The 15,693-nt window shown below is 38.4% G+C and overlaps 1 protein-coding gene across 1 annotated transcript; it reads right to left on the bottom strand.

Annotated features, from left to right (window-relative positions):
* Positions 1-571: 571 nt before the first annotated feature.
* On the bottom strand, positions 572-15,693 carry LOC135226775 (facilitated trehalose transporter Tret1-like). The gene is made up of 6 exons (XM_064266476.1): positions 15,451-15,693; positions 10,223-10,283; positions 9,838-9,970; positions 9,151-9,545; positions 6,552-6,695; positions 572-1,855 (listed from the first exon to the last, which is right to left on the bottom strand). Exons 2-6 carry the CDS (start codon positions 10,280-10,282, stop codon positions 1,130-1,132), a joined length of 1,458 nt encoding a protein of 485 aa, XP_064122546.1. The 5' UTR covers position 10,283; positions 15,451-15,693; the 3' UTR covers positions 572-1,129.

Below are 15,693 nucleotides of genomic sequence, written 5' to 3'. Positions count from 1 at the left end.
AGAGTGATTCAATGGTGAGTTTAAGAAGTGAGACAGCGAGGTAGGAAAGGATTAATGGAAGGTGAAAAGCGAAGGGCAGACGGATGTGCAGGTATCCGAGGCGACTGGACATCTGACTCATATATGTATTGTGCCATGAAAGGCTCCACCCATGGTGTGAAGTAGATCTAAAGATGATTGAAGTCATTGTTCCATCTCTGACTATTTATCAAACATTTCTGAAAATTTCTTCTTGAAAACAGCCCGCTGATGATACTCATAGTTTCTTGTTCAGGTATTTCCATATATTCAATTTCCGAGTAACTACTTATATTCAGGCTTTCTCTTCCGTAGACGCCTTTCTCTCTTCGTGTTGTTGGTGATGTTGGTTAATGGGAGTTGTGCCTGAGGCAACTTTTATTTCCCTTCTCTTAACTAAAGCCTTTGCAAACCTCTCGTTTCCTTCTTTTCGTCATCCACAGAATGACCATGAGAACTCCTCTTCACTCGAAGAGCAAAATAGGATGGGAAAAAAACCAAAAACAAAACAAGAATTTTATACAATATTTATTAAATATAAATTCATGTATTTTACTGCATGTTGTAGAAATGGAACCCGTATTCATACTTCATTCTGGTAGAAAATTATTAGTTGGCTTTCTGAAACTTTTCTTCAAATTCCAAGGACACTGGTAATAATTTTTCCATTGGGAATGAGTATAAAAGCTTTAAAAAGGCCAGTACTGCCTTTTGAAGGTAGTTCACAAAACAATGTCATCTCACCGTCTAAATGCCCCGTAACAGTTTTTGATATTCATTTAAAAAACTTTGATATTTCTATGCCTTCGGAATGGTCGATACAAAACTACAAACTAAACCTTTGGTTTGCATACGACATTAAACAACTGGATGTGAACAGCTATCTCTCACTTGAACAAAACATTTAGATGTGCACTTCCAACTATTTCTTCAGCTTAATATTACTGTCAGTTTTAGCTGGACGGAAGCTCATATAAAAATAAGGAGTTTTCCTGGTTAATGCACAATTTAGACTAAAACCTGAAAATTTGTATGGAAATTCCGCCAAAAAGCTAAACACCAAAAAAAAAGGAACATCACATTCTACACTTCCATGTCAAGAAATAATAAATTACAAGCGTGTTTTCGCGACGTCCTCTTCCATCCCCTCATTTGTATAAGCTCCTTTCTCTACAGCGTGGTCAGGCACGACCAAGTCTTCTGCGTTGTCACTGCAAATGTTTTCCAGTTCTTTTAAAAGGCGTCCTCGAGTCTCTGGTAGCCACACATAGGATATCACAGCTAAAACAACATTTGACAGGGAAAACAAGCACAGAATTCCCCCCACACTCAAGATGTTCATGGCCATCAGAAACACGAAGTTGACACCGAAGAGAAGGAGGCAGTTCAGGAAAACGATTATGGAAGCGCCAACCGACCTGACCGGGATCGGCAGGAGCTCCCCGAGGAGAATCCACGGTATGGACCCTTGACCCATTCCATAGGATGCCACATAGACCAGCACGCCGATCACAGGGACCCACGAGGCCCCAGTGACGTCGCACAAAAGGAAAGCTCCACTGGTCATCTCCGCCAGGAAGCACGTGACTGTGGTGCCGATGAAGCACGGTCTCCTGCCAGCTCTGTCTATGATCGCCACAGACACTCCTGAGAAGATGAGGCGGACGCAGCCCACCAGGACGGAACACAGGAAGGCATCTACTCCCACTCCAGCCCTTTGGAATATGAACACGGAGTAGAAGAAGATGGTGTTGTGGCCACTCAGTTCCCTGAGCAAGAAAATGACCAGCACTAGACCCACTGGCTTGCCGTACTCCTTTCTCTTCAGGAGTTTGATCTGTTGATTAAGAAAAGTTACTCAGTTATACATACATACATACATACATACATACATACATACATACTACATACATACATACATACACTACATATATATATTATATATATATATATATTATCACACTTAAATTGCCCGTGATTTCATTATATAAGCGAATACCACAGGAAAATGATAGGCAGAAGGTCAGTGTATATATATATATATAATACGATATATAATTATTTATATATAATATATTATATACGTTATATAGTATATTATATATATTATTATATATATATATTTTATTAATATATATCACAAATATATATAATATTTATATTATATAATATATATATTATACTATATAATGTATATATACCATATTTTTTTTTGAAAGGGTGGTCCCACGAGCCAATTAATTCTCTAGTTCTCGTCAAGTCTGTTATGAAGTGCTTATTATCCCCACGCCTTCTCCACATTGGCTGAGACCAACAACACTCGAGTAACTGTCAGGAACTACCCACAGAACCACAATGGATTTTACCAGAAATGGATGTAAGGGCGTATGCCAACTTAAGACAAAATTCTGGTTTATCATTGTTGAGGCGAAGCCTGGTGATTGCACACACACACACATATATATATATACACACACATACATACATATATATATATATAATATATATATATATATATATATATATATATATATATATATATATATATAAAATAGATGATGGCAATTGAGAATAAGAAGACAACAATCACTGCTACGTTCTTTCCTTAACCGCTGAATCATAAGTAAATATTGTCCATAAAACTGCAATAAATTAAGAGCGTCATATATAAACTGAAAATGCTCATCAGCATTGCATCATCCCTCCTTATACTATTTCCCAAGTGCAGCTCGCTACAATTCCACTTGCTCTCCTACATCTCCTGCATAACGAGGCCCTTCTTTTCCATCACTTCTGTCGACGCCTCTAGCCACTTCCTCAGTCTTTCCTTTGTCATTCTTTCATAACTTAAAATCAAATGCCGTCTCTGCCAACCTTTCGAACTTCTCTATGCTCTTATGTATACAAGCCACCATAAAACACTATGCAAACTCTCCCTTCCCATTTTCTAAATATCTTCCTCCTAACAAATCCGTTATCTTTTATTCTTGAGGTTCATGTGACTTGGCATTCGAATTTGAATCTTCATGAGGACCCGGGCCACATTTCTGACTTGGAGTAAAGTATTCAGTTCAATATTTCTGTTTCCGAAGCCTCTTCCTGCTCTTTCTCTTTTTGGACACCGGTAGAATTTATAGCAAAACACTTGTCATGCTGATCACAAAACTGCTAAGATGTGACGCAGCATCCTTGCGGTGAACATGATATCTCAAGGCCTATTTACTCGTGATTACTAACAACTCAAAGCCTTTAAAGACAACTATGGTTGTCATAATTTCTTCTCCTGTAACTAAAGATCCTAATACTTCCAAATGGCTTCAGTCCTGGGTCGTATGAGGTCATTCAACGCTGAAAGGGAAATTGGCAGTCAAAAGGTTTCAAAAGTGTAACAGGAGGAAAACCTGACAGTTACACTACGAAACAAAGAGACTAATATGAACGGAGTTACAGTAAATAGAATGAAAGAGGTTGCAGCTAGGGGCCGTAGGGACGCTGCAAAGATAGTCAATTAATGCCTACTACAGCCGCACCACGTGAGGTGGAGTGACGACATCACGGTGCCCCCTTCGGGATCAAGAGAACCGAAGACTGGCAAAGAATTTCACATCTCGGGTGACTGATGTCACTCAGGGAGAAAGGCCATCCCATCCTCCTTAGAGTTTGACAAACTTCTCTCTACAAGTAAAAATGTTGCAGTGCATAAAATACAGAGAAGGGCATAAGAAAGAATGAATGAAATTGACCGCATCTACCGTTCAGAATCTTCAGACAATGTCAGGGACAATATGATACACATTACGAAAAAGCGTTTTGGAATACAGCCAAAACAACTTATAAGGCACTATCTGAAACTGTACCCATACAAAAAGCGAAGGAAGGATGACCTTAACGAGAAGGTCAAATGAATCCAAGGTGGATGCAAGAATCAGATTATGGATGAGGACTGCGAGTTCGATTCGTACGAGACGGAGTGAAAGGAGACCTTCACCAAATTTGGGAACTCTCTCCTCAAGTTATATGAATTCTCTTTCCGCTGCGCCTTCCTAAAAGGACCGTTTTTGATTTATGCTGCTTAATATCTTGGAGTCTCATGCCAGTGTGTACGTGCAGACGCTAGCATGCACGAGCATGAGCAGAATATATAACAACGAAGGCAAATGAAACACTGTGTTCCAACATTTTTCATTTTCTCAAGTAGTTTTCAGGATAATTTTTGCCTAGAGAAATAAGACGAGATATATATACATCTTTGCTTGTATTTCCTTCATGACATGACCTGTTTTTATATGGATCGCACCGCATTCCTCGTGATAGGGAACTATTGTTACACATTTTTACGAGGATTGTTTTCGTTTTATTTTTTGTTTATTAACTATGCTGGATGCACTCTAATTACTAAACTCAGTCACGAAAGATCATTTGAGGACAAATTTATTAGACATAAATGCAATATTACCTTTATGTTTTTCCTGGTGAACTATGAGTATATATACTAATCAGCGTTTAAAGAAGGGCATATGGATCTATCCATCTATTCCTTCATAGCCGTATCACTTGAGAGTCCTACTGCAATAGACTGATCCGCAGGAAACACTGCCCGTTTGGATCAATAAGAGCACAACCGCTTTTCAAAGGGTTTCTCTGCAAGCAAGAAAACGACCTGCGCACTAGACTTTAAAGAGACATACATCGCCCGAAAACAGAGGGTGTCTTCACAGAAAAACTAACACAATGGTCACTACCACATTCATACTCTGACCGGTAAGTGGTACTATCAAGACACAGCTGACCTAGGAGGTTGCTTTGGATTCAAAATGCACTATATTCCAAGGCAGAGGAGTACCTAGTGGAAGCTTGTGAACACCTTGGGCGAGGAAAGGTTCCCTAGATGGCAGGTTACTCTCTTCTTCTTGTGGCCAACGGCAGACACGTCGACAGCTCAGTCTACTTTGCTACCAGAAGGGTGTTAAGCGGATAACCTGGAAATTGTTGCCTTAGGAACGTCAAAGGTTTGGTGGCACAGATATTGTACCTCAAAGGAAACTAAAAGCGTCTTGTAAGGGGTTGTTGACCCCTTGGTGGAAAAAAATGCTCCCTGATTGGCAGATGAGTCTTCTTTCCAGAGGCCAGCGGCAGTCAAGTTTTGTATCTCCGTGGTGTGAGTCATTTGATATCCTGGAGGATGGGGTTTGTTGCCTCATATCTGTACTGATGTTAGTTATTGGAGAAAATATAAAAAACTCAAATACAGAGACATTTATATATGTTTATATACTATATACATACACACACACACATAAATATAATGTCTTTTTACTGTGTTGTAAACAGCGAAATATAGGCAAGCACTGCCTCTTCAATTTTTTACACCGCACGGTAATGGAAAGACTGACTTGACTGCCTTACCGTTGTGTTCTGCAATGTAAAGGAAACACTATGTTTTTATTGTGCCTTAGAAGGTATAGTAAAGGCAATAACATAGTTTTGGTGTCTTTTATGCAGTGCAGTTAACGAAACGCGGTTATTTTAGTGTTTTTTATACTGCATAGCAAAGGCAACACTGTCAAGTGTTTTCCTCTCTCAATGAAGAGAACACTGCCTTTTCAGCGTGTTGTACATTGCACAGTATAGGAAACACTGCCTTTTGAGAATATTTTAAAATGATCCTTCTTAAGGGTATTTTTTGTTCTACTAAAATAAAAAACGAATACCAGATAACAATTCAACATGACAAATACTAACTTCCATCACCAGTCGTAAACAAATAATATCACCATGCATCTTAGGTGTCAAAATGAAAGGCATGTCCGACCCAATACCCATTTCTAGCCCAGGTCTGAAAAACGTTTCTACCTTTAAGAGGAAGGAAGACAATGAAAACCAAGAAAGAGGACTATTCCAAAGTCTGATAGTAGTAGGAAAGAAACATATTCTAAATTTTGTAAACAAAGGATTAAATCTTTCATCAGACAGGTTATTTAAACACGTTCTCGTTAATGCTTTCTGAAACATGTACTATAGTAGATTCACATCAACCTTGCATTTGACGTCTAGGCCAGTCCCTTACGACGCTCCTGATTGGCTGTTGATAATCATAGGGCTGGAAACTCTGTCTCTCTCGAAAGTTCACATAGGCAGGATGTATGTCCCACCTCTCCTGATGGATAAGTCTTTCAGGAGAGGTGGACCATGCATCCTGCCTATGTGAACTCTCTCGAGAGACTGAGAGATTCCAGCCCTGCGATTGGCTTATCAACAACCAATCAGGAGCGTCGTAAGGGATTGGCCTAGACGTTAAATGCACGGTTGATGTGAATCTACTATAGCCCAGAAGATCCCCTTAGTCATTTTCCATTGCAATAGGTGTCCTTGAGCAACACCTCTTATAAAAGACATTTTCCCACTAAACGTTCCGTGCATCATTCGTGTTCCTTTCAGAACGTGTCTCAGGACACCGCTCTATCCAAAGGAAGTTTTCATCCTGTAAAGAAACAGTGATTTATAACATGCGCGCATAAACCTGGAATCGTTACCTGTTCCAGAAGGGAAACCTGGTCCTTTCTGACGTCAGGAATGTCTCTGAGGGCTCTGTCGACGTCAGCTCGGGGTCCTAGGAGCCTCAAGAGGGATGCCCGTGCTTCCTCCTTCATGCCCTTCCTCACTAGCCAGTAAGGAGACTGGAAAGAAGAAGGGTTTTTTAATGGGTAAAATGCTCGCATAAAACAAAAGAAAGCATCATGAGATGAAAGGTAGCTCTTTTTTTTTTTATTGGCAGACTTTGAATAAATCGCCATCAAAGGTATTGTGGAAAGAGGATTCTTTCATATTTCTTTTGGCAAAGGATACGTAACTTGATTTTTCCATAGATATAGCATAAATAATCATGGATGGACAAAGGGTAACATGTCATTATTTTTTCTTCAGACTATACAAGCTAAACGGACAAGCAAGAACCTGGAACACAAAATGGTTTAATCTTCGTTGGTTTTGTAGATTTGGCAGAAACGTCCTGAAAGAACAAATGGACCAACAGAAAGGAAAAGGTTTCCCTTTTTCTCTTTTTCTAGACCTGCTAAAAACGATTGTAAAAAGGACAAAAGAGAACCTGATAAGAGACATTTTTTTCCTTGAGGGTTTGGTGGAAATGTTATTCCTCGTGATAACAAAACAGTTAAAATTCGTTCTGTATAAAGTGAATGTATAGATATCAGACGGTACTAGAATTCCAGAAATGACGTTCAAGTTTTTCTTAAATACCAATACTCAAAATGACCCTGTGCAACATCGAAGTATTTTTCTGTGGTAATAATCAAGGCAGGAATTTTAAAACTATATAATCTGACGAAGATATAGAGCAATTCTTTGAAAATGATACTTATAACTATAAGACTGATTAAATTCATTATGAAAACCTACAATAAACTTAGCATTAGTGTATTTGAAAATAAACACAAATGATTTATGATATTTATAGTGCCAGATTAGTTTTACGTTAAGAAAATGTGGCTCACAGCAAAGATGATGATGTACCATGCACATTTCATTAGGATTTAACTTATTAACAATAATTTTTGGTCTCCTATCTCAAAAGCAACCCAATTCCACCTTCAATATTTGTGCCTGCCTGTACCATCGCTCTCAGATCTTTATGCGAGCTGTCTTAACTTTCCTCAACTTGTAGATGGGTCTGCTTGGCGTGGCATTCGCTTGCGACTTGATTCTAAAATTAATGTCACAAATATTAACTGAAATTCTTAGGATTTCACTGGATATTTCTATCAATATTTTACTGCTGAAAACGTTATTTCCACCCAAATAAGTCTTAATAAGTCGTTTGGTTAGTAAAGTGGATATTAACAATTATTCAGTTCTAATAAGACAAACAAGTTGCGCTCACACCATAAATATTACTCATCGATGGATGGATTCAGTTGCAACAAATGTTTACCGGTCAACAGTGACGTGAGAACATCCTTGTCTCTAGGGCACAGGATAGCGAGGCGGATACTGTTATTCCTTACTGGGTTGGAGGTAGTTCGCCCCGGGTGTGAATATTCTCAGGTAACCGGTTACGGGTTAGCTCTCTTCGGAAGAGAAAGTCCTCTCCGTCAATGACCGGAATTGAAGGTACTCATTTTAGGCAGTCAATCGGGTACCACAGGTGTATAGGCTACGACTGTACAATTAACTCAGACATTAACCTAAGGCGTGCACAGCTTTCTTCACTTTCGCTCTAATATAATTTCATAACTATTATAGAGCTCTCTTTCCTCAAGTGAACATTCTTTGGTTTTGCCTCATAATCATACTGAGCAATGTAAAACTGATCATTTATTGCACTGGTTCATATTGGATATTTTTATTGTTTACCTCCAATATGTCTGCTTTTAAAATTGTCATGTATTCTTGTATACACTAAACATTTTGCATGCTCAATTAAAATACAAATGAAAGAAGTAAGTGAATCAAATAAAATAAGTAAATATAAACTATATAAAACCTAATAAAAAAAATAAAAAAATAAAAAAATAAATAATTGAATAGAATAAACACATTAATAAAACAAAAACGTTAATAAAAATGTGAAATAAAATGAAAAAGGCAATATAAATAAAATGAGAAAAATTATATAAAGATAAATTATTATAATCAGTTAATCAAGTAAATATATCAATAATATGAATAAATAAAGAAAATAATAAATAAACAAAACAAACAAGTAAATACAGCAAATAAAGTGAAATAAAATAAAAAGTAATTGAAAATAGCATAAGATAAAATACAAAACAATAAGAGAATAGAAGCAATAAAATGCATAAGTTTATAGAACATTTTCTTCTCAAAATTTACTTTTTCTTTCATTCCCCAAAATATCTGCATAAACTCGTGTTACACCTTGCATACATGCATACAATCTCGTATTTATCTTGATATACTAATGGCTACTTATAAAATCCCCTTTGCATTATGTTATACCAAGTCTGAGTGAATTAAAAGATTTTTCTTAGGTCGATGTTAGTGAAAATAAAAAGAGTCGCGGTGTATGTGAAAAATAAACTTATGATATGTGTGCTTGTTTTGCCTGTGTGGAGAGAGAGGGAAAGCGAGCGAGCATGAGAACTGTCTTCCTACCTCGGGCACAAAAAGCGTCAGAAGGAAGAGCGGGAGGAAGGGAGCCGCACAGAGGGCCGTAGCCAGCCTCCAGTGAAGGAAGTGCGCCGTGGTGTAGGTCGTCAACATCCCGACGCAGCTGGTGATGATGGTGAGAGATGCGATGGCTCCCCTGATCTCGGCCTGGCTCAGCTCAGCCACATAGAGCGGGATGAACGTCGAAATGGCGTACATGCTGGCGCTGAGACCGACCCGGCTGACGTAGATGAGGGAGAGGTTGGGGGCGAAGGCCAGCAGCATCCACAGAAAGAACACCGGCAGCAGAATCAGAAGAAGAAGACGTCTGGGGCCCAAGTGCTCCATCAGGGGTCCCGTGACGAGAGAAGTGAACATTCCGACGATGCCCGATAATGACACTGCAATTGAAGGAGATTGAATATTGGGGATCTTTAAGAGCATTTGAACAAAGTTTACTCTCGTTTATCGGAATATCGTTCTTTAATAGATGTTTTTGGTAGACATACTCTCTCTGCTCCAGGTCTCACGCAAAATAAAACTCTATAAACGACAGACCAGTCTCCTACGGAAATTGACAAAAGAATGCTTCGAGAGTTCTTGTATCATGTTAATTACCATGAAAAACTGACTTGATGTCGAATACTGTTAAATCTTCGGGGGACTGTCATTGTTGACAAGAAGGAGTCTTACCTAGCCACGATATATCCTGTTCCGTGATGTGGATACCCTCAGGATCGCTCTGCATTTTGGGCAGGATGCAGGGCCAAGCAACGTTCATGCCCACCACTAAGGTAGATGACGTCACAACCAATCCAACCGACACCTGAGGCATTGAAGGAGTGGCATCAGAATTATTTGTTGATTTATTCTTGTCTATAATGACTATAATATGAGTCCACATTTTTTCTCATTTATTGAGAATCAGTACTAAACAATGACATTTGAAAATACCTGGGAGCGCTGAATCATTGTCTTTCAGTATTAGTACCGTCACCACAAGCACCCACCTCAGCAAAAATCTAAGTAAGAATTCTGGAAAAAATTGTGATAACGACATTGAAGACTGTGATCTCACCTGCCTGAGAGTGCTGGCTTCTCCCTTTTCCTCGCCATTATTCTCACATTCGATCTTCATTCTGAAATGGAGAGAGAAATGAGCGTGAGATGAAGATTCCATGACGTCATCTACTATCTCGGGTATCAACTATACGGCGATTAGGACAAGTGGAAACATTTGCAACGTAGTTCATTTTGTTCATGTCAGACACGCTCCATTCCCTCAAAATACTGATTCTGAATTTTCATTCAAACTGGCTGATCTGGAATGGGAGTAATTCATAGGCAAGTTAGGTCCCTATAACTGGGAATTCATAAAGTTAAAGGTTTCGCTTGTTAAGAAGATCCAATAAATAAATGAGTAAACATACAAACAAATACATAGAATCACTTTTACTATTCCCGCCTGCTTCCTGTCTCTTTGCAGTTTTTCCTCGTTTTCTTTCGATACTTGTCGCTGGTTTACGAAGATTATAATGATGTTATTGTAGAAAGGACGCACGACAGTATCATAAATAGTATCTAAAATGGAAGATGTGGAAGTACTAAATACAATAAAAGCAAAATCAACCCAAGTTGCGATAATTGTCACCAAGGTGGACCGCTAAAGAGGAAATTCGGCCTCGTACAATATTTTCTTGAAATATGAGGTCATGATCTTCTTTTCCCAATGTACGAACTAGGTGCATGAGTCACAGTGATTCCATTGAAGAAACATTCAGTCGGACCAGAGTTGGCAGCCTTCTTGACTACGACTAAGACTTCCTTCCGGATCTATTTATAATAATAATAATAGTAATTAGATACAGAGCAAGAATAAGGGAATGGACGAAGGCAGAACTCCGCCGCATAGATCAGAAAACCAGGAAACATATGACAATACACAAAGCACTACACCCAAGAGCAAATACGGACAGACTATACATAACACGAAAGGAAGGAGGGAGAGGACTACTAAGTATAGAGGACTGCGTCAACATCGAGAACAGAGCACTGGGGCAATATCTGAAAACCAGTGGAGATGAGTGGCTAAAGAGTGCATGGGAAGAAGGGCTAATAAAAGTAGACGAAGACCCAGAAATATACAGAGACAGGAGAATGACAAACAGAGGACTGGCACAACAAACCAATGCACGGGCAATACATAAGACAGACTAAAGAACTAGCCAGCGATGACACATGGCAATGGCGACAGAGGGGAGAGCTAAAGAAGGAAACTGAAGGAATGATAACAGCGGCACAAGATCAGGCCCTAAGAACCAGATATGTTCAAAGAACGATAGACGGAAATAACATCTCTCCCATATGTAGGAAGTGCAATACGAAAAATGAAACCATAAACCACATAGCAAGCGAATGCCCGGCACTTGCACAGAACCAGTACAAAACGAGGCATGATTCAGTGGCAAAAGCCCTCCACTGGAGCCTGTGCAAGAAACATCAGCTACCTTGCAGTAATAAGTGGTACGAGCACCAACCTGAGGGAGTGATAGAAAACGATCAGGCAAAAATCCTCTGGGACTATGGTAACAGAACAGATAGGGTGATACGTGTAGATAGACCAGACGTGACGTTGATTGACAAAGTCAAGAAGACAGTATCACTCATTGATGTCGCAATACCATGGGACACCAGAGTTGAATAGAAAGAGAGGGAAAAAATGGATAAGTATCAAGATCTAAAAATAGAAATAAGAAGGATATGGGATATGCCAGTGGACATTATACCCATAATCATAGGAGCACTAGGCACGATCCCAAGATCCCTGAAAAGGAATCTAGAAAACCTAGAGGCTGAAGTAGCTCCAGGACTCGTGCAGAAGAGTGTGATCCTAGAAACAGCGCACATAGTAAGAAAAGTGATGGAACTCCTAAGGAGGCAGGTTGCAACCCGGACCCCCACACCATAAATACCACCAGTCGAATTGGAGGACTGTGATATAGCAAAAAAAAAAAAAAAAAAAAAAATAATAATAATTTTTATTGTTGGGGAGTGATATTTACAAAATGTTTTGTCCAAGATGTTAAAAGGAATGATCTATCTATGCATATATATATATATATATATATATATATATATATATATATATATATATATATATATATATATATATATATATATATAAATATATATCGAGAGAGAGAGAGAGAGAGAGAGAGAGAGATCCCGCATCACCAAAGGAGGAAAAATAAAGGACTGGGTGTATTCCCTGACCGGTTTCCACTATTTCTGAAACACTGACGTAGATGAATAAATAAGATAGAAAACCGGTCAGGAGACACACCCAATATATATATATATATATATATATATATATATATATATACATATATATATATACATTTTGACGGAAAAATTATTGAATCTCCCCTTCCCATCATATTGCCAATGTTATTTTCATTACTAATATATATATATATATATATATATATATACATATATATATATATATATATATATATATATATATATATATATATATTGTCTTTCACAGTCATCCCATTCGACTGGGTGGCTTTTTATAGTGTGGGGTACCGGTTGCATCTTGCCTCCTGAGGAGACCATCACTTTCCTCCCTATGTGCGCTGTTTCTAGTAGCACAGTCTTCTGCAAGAGTCCTGGAGCTCCTTCGGCATCTAGATTCTCCAGGTTCCTTCTCAGGGATCTTGGGATCGTGCCTAGTGATCCTATGATTATGGGTACAATTTCCACTGGCATATCCCATATCCTTCTTATTTATATTTTCAGGTCTTGATATTTATCAAATTTTTCTTTTTTTGTTCATATACTCTGGTGTCCCATGGTATTGCGACACCAATCTTCTTGATTTTGTCGATCAACGTCACGTCTGGTCTGTTGGCACATATCACCTTGTCTGTTGTCTCTGATACCTTAGTCCCAGATAATCTTTACCTGATCGTTTCCTATCACTCCCTCAGGTTGGTGTTCGTACCACTTGTTACTGCTAGGTAGCTGGTGTTTCTCGCTCAGACTCCAGCGGAGGGCTTTTGCTGCTGAATCATGTCTCTTTATGTATTGGTTCTGTGCAAGCACTTGACATTTGCTTGCTATAGGGTTTATGATCTCGTTTTTCGTATTGCACTTCCTACATATGGGTGAGATGTTATTTCTACCCATTGTCCTTTGGGCATATCTGGTTCTAAGGGCCTGATCTTGTGCCGCTGTTAGCATTCCTTTTGTTTCATTCTTGAGTTCTCCATGTTTCATCGCTGGACAGTAAATTAGTCTGTCTCATGTACTGTCCGTGCATTAGTTTGTTGTGCCATTTCCCCGTTCTGTTTGTCATTCTCCTGCCTCTGTATATTTCTGGGTCTTCGTCTACTTTTATCAGTCTGTCTTCCAAGCACTACTTAAACCACTCGTCCTCACTAGTTTTCAGATATTGCCCCGGTGTTCTGCTTTTAATGTTAACGCAGTCCTCTATGCTTAGTAGCCCTCTCCCTCCTTTCTTTCGTGTAATGTATAGCCTGTATTTGTTCTTGGATGTAGTGCTTTGTGTACTGTCATATGTTTCCTCGTTTTCGGGACTATGCTGAGAAGTTGAGCCTTCGTCCACTCATCTATTCCTGCGCTGTATCTGGTTACTGGTACTGCCCATGTGTTTATGGCTTTCACCATGTTTCCGGCGTTGAGTTTTACTTGAGTATCGTCTTACATCTCTGCATATTTTCTTTCCTGATCGGGTCCTTCATCTCTTTGTGTTTTATATTCTCTCCTATTATTCCCAGGTATTTGCATCCTGTCTCGTCTATGTGTTTGATGATATTTCCATCTGGTAGCTTTTTCCCTTCAGTCCCTGTCACTTAGCCTTTTTGTATGTTGGCCAAGGCACATTCTTCTGTTCCAAACTCCATCCACAGAAGAATTTGACCCATCAATGGAAAAAAGTAAAAATCAAAGGGAAATATAGACAGTAAATAAACAAATCACATTCGAAGCAAGGTAGCAATCGTATGCGGTTCGTTATTTCTACGTAACTAGTTTAGCGGGATCGGCCGCTGACCTCACATACTGACCTTAATAAGAAGCGGTTCCTAGCAGCTATGACCTTTTTGGGAATACGGTTCTGTTTTAGGAGATGAATAATCTTTAGAGATTCGTTAGAGTTTCCCCCCCCCCTCTCTCTCTCTCTCTCTCATCACTCCTCTTAATCGATATATCATATTATAAATTCCTCTGTTTTCGTCAAAGACGGAATGGTTCATTGTCAATAGACAAGTTTAAAGGTGAAAAACACAGATGAAATTTTAAACTAATATATGGTGCATTTATGAATTATATTAATATAATATATATATAATTATATATTATATATAAATATCTATATATATATATAATTATATATTATATTATATTATATATATATATCTATTTCTTGATGTATGAATTTCATCTGTGTTTTTTATTTTTAAACTTGTCTATTCGTAATGAACTATTATGTTTTGACAAAAACAGAGGAACTTATAATATGATATATCGATTACAGAGGAGTGATGAGAATCTTTTGCAGCATGTGATCGTATACTTATTTCAACTGTCATCGTCAAACTCAAGAGAAGTCGCATGCAGTAATAGTGGTAGTATTAGTGTTTAGATTTATTGGCACTTCCTTTGTTGTGGTGCTCATGGGTTGAGAGAGAGAGAGAGAGGAGAGAGAGAGAGAGAGAGAGAGAGAGAGATATAAACCCACTTTTTGAGGGGACCAACTTTCCCTTTCTAAGTCTCCGAAGCCAGCAGCTACGTGAGTTACCTAAATTACTCTCGTAGAGAATAACAATTCCATAGAATTGTCAAAGTTGCAAAGCCACGTAGAATTACCATTTAGTTTTGTAAATGAAAGAGTAAACAAGATTGAAACGAATGTGGTATATGATAATGTAATCAGATCGATCAGTTTGCATAGCCTATCCTTTCAAGAACTAAATAAAATCTCAGATTGTGTGAAATAATTGCTTACAAATGTCAATTATCTTGGGTAACAAAGATAGTGATACAAATAAATAAATTAAAACAAATAGCAGATTCCGCAAGCAGTGTTCACAATCGAATTATCACACTTGTATAACTTACCCAAAATCTTATGTAAAATTTCAATGTACACGTAACATGCTCCTAATATTATTATAAGACCTAAAGCGAAAGAGTTGAAAAGTAAAGTCAACCACAAAATAACGTTTTTCGTAAATATTAAACATAATAAACAACGATCAAGTTGCCATTTCTTACCTAAATCCTTATGCAAAGATTCCAAGGCATACGTAACGTTCTCCCACTAGCCACTTTTGACATCTCTTCATCAAAGCAGCATCGTCTCACGTAATATGGTCCCAAAGTCAAGATCACTCAAATTAAACGCCATGGCTGCAGCGCTGTCCTCTCATTATTATTACATTTCCACTCAAAAGTTTTTTCTCACTCTTTGGTCCCGTAAAAGGACACCATGCAGTGCAGTCTTTAACCATTCACTTC

This window comes from Macrobrachium nipponense, chromosome 15 (assembly GCF_015104395.2).
Source record: "Macrobrachium nipponense isolate FS-2020 chromosome 15, ASM1510439v2, whole genome shotgun sequence".
NCBI lineage: Eukaryota > Metazoa > Arthropoda > Malacostraca > Decapoda > Palaemonidae > Macrobrachium > Macrobrachium nipponense.
This window is presented reverse-complemented; position numbering and strand designations above follow the sequence as displayed.

Bases quoted from the DNA above. Each gene is read 5' to 3' on its own strand.
- LOC135226775 (XM_064266476.1), bottom strand. From the start codon at position 10,282: ATGAAGATCGAATGTGAGAATAATGGCGAGGAAAAGGGAGAAGCCAGC. The intron at 9,971-10,222 runs GTGAGATCACAG...TCAATGCCTCAG, and splicing joins AAGCCAGCACTCTCAGGCAG to GTGTCGGTTGGATTGGTTGT. The intron at 6,696-9,150 runs GTAGGAAGACAG...TCTTCTTTCCAG, and splicing joins TGACGCTTTTTGTGCCCGAG to TCTCCTTACTGGCTAGTGAG.